Raw genomic sequence first — 11,630 nt, forward strand, 5'->3', positions numbered from 1 at the left:
ATTTACTTATATAAATGATTTGAGAGGAACTATTATACTTTTAAAGTTTTTTTTTGGTAAAATTATACTTTTACTTTTAAAGTTTTTACCATGGTATCAACTATCAAAGATGTGAATGTTACTAGTGAAGCTTTACTACTAGGTGGAAACGAGTAATTTTTGTCCGTCAGAACGCACTTGTTTGATCTTTTCTATGATGGCATTGAATGCTTTATTAGAAGAAAAATACAAATATTCAAACTTTTTTAACAATCAACTATCAATATTTCGCGACGGTCTTGTTGAGGCATTATTTATCTGTTAAACAATACTAAAAAATAGTGAGAATGCACAAAATGCTCTATTTTTAACTTTTCAGAACTGTATAAGTACCTTCACTACTTGTGTCTTAAATCATCACCATTACCATCACCTTCACCTTCAACATCATATTAATGGCAAGCATCAAGGTTTTCGGACACGCTACTACCACTTCCACCAGGAGAGTCCTCCTCACTCTACAAGAGAAAAACCTCGACTATGAGCTCGTCAACGTTGAGCTCAAGGACGGTGAGCACAAGAAAGAGCCTTTCCTCTCCCGCAACGTAAGTACATCTGTGTTGCTCTTAAGACAGTAAGACAAGACCAACCATTTTGGTTATTCTGGTCCGAATCTTGAATGTTTTGCGTTTGATTGATAATACTGCAGCCTTTTGGTCAAGTTCCAGCCTTTGAAGATGGAGACCTCAAGCTCTTTGGTATGAAAAGTTTATAAGCAATCATTATCTCATCTTCAATCTCAAACCTGAATTGAACAGATACGCACAAGAAAAAAATTTCACTAACATGATTTGTTTTTTTTTTTTTTGTGTAGAATCAAGAGCTATTACTCAGTACATAGCTCACCGATACAAAGACCAAGGAACCAACCTTCTCCCAGCTGACTCCAAGAATATAGCCCGCTATGCGATAATGTCCATTGGTATGGAAGTAGAAGCTCACCAGTTCGACCCAGCAGCTTCAAAGCTTGCTTGGGAACAATTGTTCAAGCACATCTACGGCTTGACCACGGACAAAGCCGTTGTTGCAGAAGAAGAGGCTAAGTTAGCCAAGGTCCTTGATGTCTACGAGGCTAGGCTCAAGGAGTTCAAGTATTTGGCTGGTGAAACTTTTACTCTGACAGATCTTCACCACATTCCTGTGATTCAATACTTGCTTGGAACTCCCACCAAGAAGCTCTTCACCGAGCGTCCACGTGTCAACGAGTGGGTGGCTGAGATCACCAAGAGGCCAGCTTCCCAGAAGATCCTTCAGTGAGAAAAATTTCTGAAAATGAAAACACTCTGCTTCGGTCACAATAATAATGCTCAGAGTAAATAATGATGCCCACTTTCTCAGTACTCTGTTTTGTCTTTCTGGTGTGTCCTCTGTTTTTATTGTCAGTTATATGTAAGTTTCCGTTCTCGAGAGATCTTTGTTGAATCAATATAATCTTCAAGATATTCTATAATAAATCAGCTTAATAAGTTATTTAATACATAGATTCTGTTTCTCATCATCAGTAACAACCACACATGATGGAAAGAGAGGGATATAAACAAATTCTAACTCAGATCAATCAAATTGGGTTAGTTTGTACCTTGACCGCCTTGAGACGCCAGGTGAGACAAGCTGGTCTTTTTTCTCCAATGAGTTGCTCAACTCATCCCTCACTTTCTTGACTTTTACCTACCAAATGAACTTGAGGGTAAACACATACTACTTGCAGCTTTTGGTCATCCGTCACAGACTGACTTCACCAAGAAACATGATGTTTTACTAACTAGAGTTTGTTTTGTCATATACCCAGGTCATTTAGCCGCTATAATTCAACAACTAGAAAGTGGTTTGATTGAAATATATTACAAAGAATTGAATATAACAATAAGTAGAGACTAAAGTGGCATCAGAAGTCTTACAGATTTCTGACAAGTGGAGAAGCTTAGATCACCTAGCATTGCCTTCAAGTTCAAGGGACCAACTCCAAGGAACACAGAATAGTGTACACACCTGATTAAAGATTCATCAACGAACCCTTAGTAACTTCTGCAGAAACTAAGCCACAAATATCAAAACAATCCAAGCAACATCATCAGAATGACAAGAACCAATAAAAGACAGGACTAGACTCCATTCTTTTTGATGAATTACTGAAATTGAAGAAATACTGATACAATCCGATAGGGTAATTCTCAACAGAACAAAATACAACTTCAAGAAAATCTCAACAAGAGTTTTATTAAAGTAGAGAGAAAAACTTGAACCAAAAACCAAATAACATAAAACATCCTTCTCCTGCATTCATCAGCAGAGGGAGTTGCAGCCATATACTCAGTACATGCTGTACTTGTCACTGGCCCCTTCAGGTCGAATGAGCTTGTAGATGGACATAGCAATTGGAAGAATGGCAGTGAGAGCAATCTGCAACTGATCCGAGCTGCTGGTTCGGACTGTGATCTGCCCGCTCATCTTGTTGTTAAGCCCTGCGCGAAGCGCTATCTTTGAGTTCCTTCCAACAGAGACTTGAGATTGAAGGTTGCCTCCGAGTGCTAAATCACCTCTCCACTTCACCAGAGACAGTCCTAAAGAGTGTTGGTCCTGGCCTATTGGGAAATCAGCTTCCTTGAGCCTGACCTCCAGGTTCGCACCATAAGCCGCGTCTCCCTGTGATCGCATGGTCCCTGTACTGCCCACAAGCACAAATCTTTTACCAAGTGCTATTTGGTCCTCGACTTTGACACCAGTGGCAATGTTCTCGCCCAAGAAAGTCACTGAACCTCCGAGAGTTGTCTTGTTCTTCTTCAAGTTCTTGAATTTGGTTTCTCCTCTGACCACATATGCAAGCTGCTTACCTACATTCTGGATATCGAAACCTGCCATGGTGGAGCCACTTTCACCGTGCTTAGCAGACACGGAGGAGTCCAGATGAATGTTGAACTCTTTCTTGTCCTTGGTGGTTTGGACAGTAGCTGTAGCAGGGAACCGGCTTGCTATAGCAAGACTGTATTCTGCATTCACACCGTCATACCCACAGTCATGGTCCCAACCATGGGTATCCAATACTGGCCTAGTTAGGAGCTGTGAAGTGGGTTCCAGGAAACGGTATCGGTAAGCTGAATTATCACTGTCAAATGAAGGTGGCAAGACCATATCTGGTAGTGGAACTGGCACTGCAGCTGGAGCACCGTTCTCCGGATCCTCTTCTTCACCCGGATAACCAAACTCATTTTCACCCACCTTCTTCCCGTTTTTCTTCATCTCCCTCATCCTCTTCAATTCCTCTCTCCATTGCTTCTTCTGCAGAAGCTTTACCCGATAATCATACTCCTCCAAATATGCCTTTCTCTGATCCTTTGAGAGTTTTGCAAGTTGGGTTTTTCGAAGAGGCTTGAATGGTGGCAGCTGATCATACTCATCATCATCCCCATCTTCCTGCTCAGAATCAGACACGTCATCAATCTCAATATCAGAGTCAACACTATCACCACCTTGGTCTGTAGAGAGCTTAGGATGTGCACGTGACTGCAACAGCGAAGACAACAAGTACGGGAGAGGCGGGGATCGAACTCGGAAACCAAATAGTTTACGTTGGTCCAATGGTTCCTGAGGCTTAAGCAGAGAGTTTGCTTCTGACAAAACCTTCAGGGAGTAGCACAACAGCAACAACTGAGGTCTCCAGGTTTGACCATTAGGCAGAACCTTAACTCCCTCCCGATTCTTCCTACACAATGGGTGATTCTCAACAAGAGAAACTGGATTCATCAGACTGGGGTTCATCAAACGCAAATCACCAACGGCCTGTCCAATAGACTGTTGAACAATATGTGAGCACTGCGCTACAAACACATCATAGCTCAAAGGGGCGCCAGATGGGCCATCAGGAGGGGCTGAAGCAGCATGGGTCAATGTCACTATGGCATTTTTCCATATGGATGCACCAAGAGAAGCAGTAACCGTCTTTAGCAGGGGCAAATTGTTCAAGTCTCTGTTCTGTGTATCAAGCCGATCCACATAGAGAACAATATCAGGGGGACATCTCTTCATCACCTTCTTCACCGAAGACAGCATTTTAGAATTGGCACTTTGATCCATTGCAGCAGGCTTCAAACCAGGGGTATCAATAAAGGTAATCTTGATGCCACCAACTGTTTCAGAAACTTCTCTTACTGAATTGGTTGAGAGCCCAAAAGCATCAGTGGACGCCTTCTGATTTCCCAAAATGGAGTTTATCGTAGCACTTTTTCCAACCCCAGCTTTTCCAAGGACCAGTATATTTAGCGAGAAGTTCAATTCTTCGTTTCCCTCAGCTTCATACTCCACAGCCTTCTTCTTTGCAGCATCAAGACTGAATAACTGCCCTGTTTGTCTCCCAGCAAGTAGTGCAATACGGTAAAGAACTTGCGCTGCAATTGAATCTTCTGCTGACTGCCCCAACCTTTGCAAAAGCCGCAAAAACTTCACTCGGAGGCTCTGCAACTTCTCCAATTTCTGTTTCTCTTCCTCGCTCAAGTTAACCTCACTTTCATCCACTGCGACATTCGGATTGGAAAAGATGTTGGGACGGATTGCACGTGGAGCAGCTGCAGGTTTCAAAGGTCTTAAAGATGAACTCAAGCCAGCAGGGCGATCCATAGAGAAAAGCTTCGTACCATCCTGAGATGTTATGGTAAAATTGCCACCTTCTGAACTTCCACCACCAGTGGCTGCCTTCAACAGTGCAGCCAAAGCTTCAGAATCAAACATTTTCTCCTCACCTTCATCCTCTGTGTCCACATCCTCATCAGAATCGGTAACAATCTGGCCATCAATCCTATCTGACATGTTGTTAGAAATATTTGCTTCATCAGAATGGCCCTCGATACCTGAAGAAGCCTTTTCAAGCTCTGCCAAGAACTGTCTTGCAGCTTCAGAACTCCCGAATATCATCTCTTCAGTCTCTTCTTCACTATCAGACCTATCAACACCAATAACACCTTCTCCTCCAGAAGGTTCATGATCCACTTCCTTGCCTTCAAGACTAAACTCACGAGAAGAAACAATGTCAGCGACTGGGATTTTGTCTCCATCTTCTTCAGCAATGTTTCCTTCAGAAACTTTCCTGGCCTCTGGGTTAGAGTTTGGTTCAGACTGTAGCTCAGCTGCTGGATCTGAATCCTCTCTTGCATCAACTGAATCCACAGTTAAACTTTCAGACGCATGCAGTTCTTCTTCTGCTCCACCTACCTTCGGTTCATCCGGCTCTACTCTGGCTGCCTCTGATAATTCCTTAGCAGCTACATCCTCTGCCTCAGCAGCACTTCTATCAGCAAATTCTAGTTTAGAAGAGTCTGCGATAGAGTCTGCCCCAGAAGTCAACTTTTCTCCTACCTCCTCAACGGATTTATTAGACTCAACTTCAAATCCACCACCATCATTATCGCCAAGTTGATCAAACTTATTAGCCACTTCTAGATTTTCACCATCAGCATTAATCTTCACCTCCTCGATTCCCTCTACGTCTCCTACAATAGCCACCCCTGGTTTCGCCACATCGACATGCACAGATTCTACAGTGGATGAGTCCACAACTGTATTAGTTAACTCTGCACTTTCTTCCTCAATTTTATCGTCAACATAAACTTTTTTACTGAATTCACTCTGCTCCTCATTGGTTCCACCTCCCTCTGTCACCTCATCATCACTTTTGGGTACAACAGCTTCTTCTTCCACAACCGTAGCTTTACTCTCACTCTCCACTTCCGGATTCTCATCCACCATCACTTCAGTTGAAGCCTGTTTCTCTGCAACATCAACACTCTTGTTTTCAAGGTTACGCTCACCATCGTCTTCAACAACAGAAGCATTGGTTTTTCCTGTTAACAAATACATCCGATTAAGTCCCTATTTCCAAAGACAGGATTCAATCCTACTGAAAGAAGATATAAACGATGAAGAAGATGAAAACAAACCTGACTGCTCATTGTCTTCAACATCATCCACACCCTCTGTAACCTTCTTGTTCTCTTCGGTTGTTTTCTCAGAAACAGCTTCCGGCTCCGGAGATAACGATGAAGCAGTGTCAGGTGAACCAGCCTCATCGGAAACTTTCTCATCAGCTCCAACCTCCAAACTCGATTTCTCCTCCTTGTCAGCTTCACCAACAATGCCTTTATCTGAATCTCCGGACACAGCCTCTGTTGAGGAAGCAAACTCCTTCTCACTACTCACAGCCTCACCGTCCTTACTGGCGGCTGCAGCAACAACGGCAGCATAGGTTTTTCCTGTTAACAAATACAACCGATTAAAACTCTGTTTCCAAAGACAGGGTTCAATCCTATTTAAAGAAGATAAAAAACAAACCTGACTGCCCATTGTCATCAACATCATCCGCATCCTCTTCAACCTTCTTGTTCTCTTCTTGGGTAGCCCCTACATCATCTTCTCCAGTTATTTTATCAGAAACAGCCTCTTCAACCTTCTTGTTCTCTTCTACATCATCTTCTCCTGTTGCTTTCTCAGAAACAGCTTCCGGCTCGGGAGATAACAATGAAGCAGCCGCATCGGACACTTTCTCATCAGCTCCACCCTCCAAACTAGACTTCTCCTCCTCCTCTTTATCAGCTCCACCAACAACCCCATCAGTGGAAGCCTGTTTCTCACCAACATCCAAACTTCCATTTTCCACACCTTCTTCAACCTTCTTGTCATCTTCACCCGTTGCTTTCTCAGAAACAGCTTCCGGCTTCGATGTAACAGTCTCAGGTTGTGAAGCAGCCTCATCGGAAACTTTCTCATCAGCATCAACACTCTCATTTCCAAGCTTGCTCTCACCGTCTCCTTCAACAACATCATCCACACCCTTCTTGTCCTCATCTTCGGTTACCCCTACTACATCATCTCCTCCAGCTGTTTCCTCAGAAACAGCCTCGGGCTCCTCCGGAGATAACGAAGAAGCAGCAGCCAATTCCTTGTCAGATCCAACCTCCGAACTCGGCTTCTCCGCCACGGATACACCATCGGCTCCACCTTTATCCGAATCTCCAGACGGTGAGGAATCGAGCTCCTTGGGACTAGTCGCAGCCCCACCGTCCTTACTAGCGGCTGCAGCGGCGGCGACAACGGAAGCATAGGTTTTACCTATTAACAGTATTTTTTCATCCGAATTAAAACCCTATTTTCCCCCAATATTTTTATATATGTGATTCAAATCCCATAGAAACAAGTAAGGGAGGAAAGGGAATACCTGATGGCCCCGAAGCGATGAACGGATTCTGCTCTGGTGGTGGTGGTGGTGGTGGTGTAACTGCCTTCGAGTCCATATCCGCTTTTTTCGATAAGGGTTTTAAGAAAGGGTTATTAACCCCCTTTTTTTATGCGCGCTTGAGAATTGTGTTCTCTCTCGTTGAAGAGAAGAGAATGAGAGAGTTGGGAGAGATAAGGTTAGTGAGCGAACGAAAGATGACTCTTTGCTTTGCTATTTTATCAACTTCCAGAAAAGGTGCAAATGACATACCTACCCTCTGCTAAGTTGGTGAAGTACGCTCGTGTGTGTGCTCTGCTCGGCTCTACCAACGCCGTCGTTTTAAGTGAATGCAGAAACAAAGGGTTTAGTAAATTTCTTTTAAATACATATCTTAATTAAACTTGTATTTTGTTTTGTAGTTTTTTTATTATTTAATTTTTAGTAATGTTAATATTACATTCTCATTTTCTTGGACAAAATTATTTATCAAAATTGTGGGATTATTATCTATACATTTAAAAACTTTCACCGATGTAAAATGTTTTGATGGAGATCCTTGTAAAATTAGGGGGTTTGAAGGCATGAGAACTAGGGTTTTTATATTTCTTCTCTCTGATAAAATACAGCAAAACAAAAGAAAAAAGAAGAAGGAGAAAGTAGATAATTTCTAAGACTGTTTTTTTTATAAAAGATGAATATTGTTTTTGTTTTCTTCTTGATTCTCATCATCTCAAGATTTTGCTTGGCCACAAAATATTTGTTTTAAAAAAATGTCCATTATCTACTTTATGCTCTTGGAATTTTGTGTATAATGGATTCCATTTATTAGGCCTGAATAATAGTTTACATATGTCGATCGGCTCTCATATAAGGCCCATTGATTATTGATCCATGAAACTACAAAATCTCAAGGGACTCCAAAGAGAAGTAAAAAGAACTAGTAGTACGTGTAGATCTAAGTACGTGGAGAACAAGTAGTAATAACAAAGGAATAAACTGATGTCTATTCTATTCACAACACTTTTGTGTCATCCATCTTAGTAGTACAACAAGCAAAGAAAAGAAAAGAAAAGAAAAGAAACAAAGCATAAATTCTTAAAACGCCGTGCAAATTCGATTTCAAACTTGGTTGGTTTGCAACTTAAAAACCTTGAACGCTGGATGAAGCAACCCGAGCTCGTCTTTTATCTCCAGGGAATGATAGTCTCGTTCAGACTAGACCAGGGTGGTAGTTTTCTATCATTTCCTCGTACCGGTCCACGAGAATCCCCGAGTAACCGTGAAGATAGTATCCGCTTTTATACCGATAAACACTGTAGCGGATCGAATGAGAATATAGAGTCAGACCAAAACCACAACAAGATACAACTCGCCCAGGTCTCCACGGCCACAACGTGGGGTACTAACCACTATACTACAGCCACTTTGTTGACAAGATTCAACTCGAGTATAATTTATTAGGATGCAATTATATAAATCTTTATGTGATGAAGAGATGTTATAAACTGACAAGATGCAACTCACATTGTCATTTGTGAAAACAAATCCAGTCTTTAGGTGATCAAGAGACATTATAAAACCGACAAGATGCAAACTCACACTGTGACATGTGGGGTAAATAAGCTATATTTATGTAATCAAGAGATGCTATAAAGTAAATAAACCGACAAGATACAAACTCACATTGTGTGATAAATAAGCAGAACAAAAAACTATATTGATGTAATCAAAGAGATGCTCTATAGACTTATAACTATTGGTATCAAAATTTCAGTTATTACCTTATTTCCCCCCAAGTGTCTCGTTGAGTAGCTGGGAGATAAACCATAGCGGACTGATCATCAGCTTCGGGCTCACGGGTCAAAACCTTACCCGCTTCCTCACACGGATCTTCCCTTTAGGACCATAGGAGGCCAAGTATCAAGCAAATCAAGCGGCCATTGATTGTTCCTAAGCAAGAAACTCCCAGTATTCAACCCAATCCAATTCTTCTCATCATAAACCATCTCATTCCATCGGTTTGCATCACAACAAGGTTATATAATCTTTATACCTCTCCCACGGAAGCTCAAACGACATTTCAGTAAACATAGCATCACTATCCATCCACCATAGTCCATAGAAACTCAATCTCAGGATGTGAAAGTAGAAGCTTCCTAATCAACGGCAGCTTTGCCCAAGTAAAGCCATTATGTTGTAGAAGATCTCGATCCCGTGAAGCCTACAGTAATCAATCTTGTTCTTGATTGATTTCAAGAGGTAGTGATCTCCGACAAGATTCTCACGCGTGGCTTGTTTGGTCCGATGAAGTTGGGGAAGCTAGGGTTCTCTCAGCTAACCAATCGGATATCTGCTCATCCCAGTCGGATACCTTGGGTCCAAGAGTGCAAGGCTTACCGGCGCCGATTGTGCCAAGTAGGAGTAGGACGACTACTGCGAGAACGAGGCAAAGAACCGTTACCTTGAGGTGGTGTAAAGCTCTTTGGATTCGCCGGCACCTGTGAGATCCTAAACACCTGTCGATCATCTTTCTCTGATCTTCTTCTTCGTAGAGATCCTCTCTGCGTTTTATGACAAGATCTGAGTCTCCGTTGATGAAGATTCGCCTTTAGACACACTGTTTTTCTTTTTTCTTTTTTTTTGTTAAAGTTACTACAAGAGTTTTGGGGGAGTTTTGGTGTTCAGTTCAAACAGCTGAGGTTTCTTGTCTGAATTTTTTACTTGGCTCTTGTCGGTAGGTGGTGGTGGTGTGTTAGTGTGGTGTTGTTTACACGTGGCGATATGTCAGGGTATGTGACCTGTGATCTATTGTCCTGACCGTTGATGTAGCATGAATCTAGATATCGGAGAGCGTTGAAAAGTCGGCTCACCAATACTGTAATTCTTTTTTATCCGTTAAATTTGATTCGGTTCGTTATTCATTTCGATTAGATTAGAAAATCCCGAATATTTGTAAATCTTCAAAGTAAGGCAAATATTAAAATTCGTTAATATCAAAACAAATCACAAATATTAAAATTTTAGAAAGCGGATATCCGATGTGATCCGAAAATATATAAATATACATGCATATCTTGAATATATTTAAAGTTTTAAATATATAAAATAATATATTATTCTAACATAAGTTTTGACAAATTCTATTCACAATATAACTTATATAAAAGTATTACATAAAAGAAAAAAGTATTTGTCACAATTATAACTTTTTTCTTAATTTTTATGTTATTATAATTGTTACCTAAGTTTAAAAAATCTACAAAATATGTAAATTCATTACTTATTTTAATTTTTATCTTATATACCATGTAAAAATATATTTTACAAAAAAAATTGTATCAAATTTTTAAGATTATTTGTATTAATCAAAACAAATGAGATATCTGTAATTATTCGTAAATATCCGCAAATATCTATTTATTTTGATATTCATTTTTCCGAATATTCATATTTTTCCGAAGCAAAGAAAATCAGAAAATTAGATATCCGTGACATACAAAGCAAATCACAAATAGTAAGAAAAATGTAAATATTCGGAAAATTCTAAATATAATCACAAATACTTTCATAATCAAATTCAAATAAATTTTAAATTAACCAGAAACTAATCATGTGTGTTCAATGTGTTATAGAAATCGAACTTGCAAATTCTACCAATAATCCTTCAACATACTCAGTTATGGAGTTTAATAAAAAAAACATGCTCCAATATGCATGGAAAGCAACAGCTACAAGAAATTACAAAGGGTATGTAAATCAATTTCGTGTCATTAAACTTCTATTTCAAACAGTAAGTTAAATAACTCTGGAACATAATTTTTTTATTTTAGACAGCTCAAATAGTTTTTTTTTAAGATTCAGTATAAACACAAATATTGTAATCAAACAAAAATGTATAAACCTAAATGTAGAAGATGAAAATATTTTAAAACTAGATGCTTGATTATTAAACTCTCGATTCATATATGTATATATATATAGCTTAACTTCAGAACTTTTATTAACACATGAATATCACAAAGCAGTGCTCAAAATACTGGACCATGTCTTCTCATCAATATTTGATACTCAAGATAAAGTAAGAAATCCAATTCAGCTTTCATGTAACTCATAAAACTATTAATATATGATATATACATATTGTAAATATCATTATGGATTTTTTGTGCACTTTTTTGTGCACTAAATATCATTATTGATTTACTTTTGTTATTTATTGAACTTTCATTCGTTATTCTTATCATGTCTCTAAACACCATATGTTAAAGAGATATAAGCCATCAGATTTGATGAAAAGAGATTTTGAAGAAGAAGAAAGGAAGAAAATTTGAATATAATTAATTAGGATTACTTCTTAGATTTTTCAGATTAAAAAAAACAAATATACAAA

General features: G+C 39.6%; 2 protein-coding genes and 1 pseudogene across 2 annotated transcripts; 1 reads left to right on the plus strand and 2 right to left on the minus strand.

The window, feature by feature from the left end:
- Nucleotides 1–327: 327 nt before the first annotated feature.
- LOC108827153 (glutathione S-transferase F3-like) lies at nucleotides 328–1,479 on the plus strand. The gene is made up of 3 exons (XM_018600503.2): nucleotides 328–584; nucleotides 689–737; nucleotides 854–1,479. Exons 1-3 carry the CDS (start codon nucleotides 435–437, stop codon nucleotides 1,294–1,296), a joined length of 642 nt encoding a protein of 213 aa, XP_018456005.1. The 5' UTR covers nucleotides 328–434; the 3' UTR covers nucleotides 1,297–1,479.
- A 672-nt stretch (nucleotides 1,480–2,151) lies between these two features.
- LOC108827152 (translocase of chloroplast 159, chloroplastic) lies at nucleotides 2,152–7,462 on the minus strand. The gene is made up of 4 exons (XM_018600502.2): nucleotides 7,241–7,462; nucleotides 6,358–7,134; nucleotides 5,967–6,278; nucleotides 2,152–5,870 (listed from the first exon to the last, which is right to left on the minus strand). The coding sequence occupies exons 1-4, from the start codon at nucleotides 7,314–7,316 to the stop codon at nucleotides 2,350–2,352; spliced, it is 4,686 nt and encodes a 1,561-aa protein (XP_018456004.2). The 5' UTR covers nucleotides 7,317–7,462; the 3' UTR covers nucleotides 2,152–2,349.
- A 704-nt stretch (nucleotides 7,463–8,166) lies between these two features.
- Nucleotides 8,167–9,990, minus strand: LOC108825026 (xyloglucan 6-xylosyltransferase 2-like; annotated as a pseudogene).
- Nucleotides 9,991–11,630: the final 1,640 nt, after the last annotated feature.

This window comes from Raphanus sativus, chromosome 9 (assembly GCF_000801105.2).
Source record: "Raphanus sativus cultivar WK10039 chromosome 9, ASM80110v3, whole genome shotgun sequence".
NCBI classification, from domain to species: Eukaryota; Viridiplantae; Streptophyta; class Magnoliopsida; order Brassicales; family Brassicaceae; genus Raphanus; species Raphanus sativus.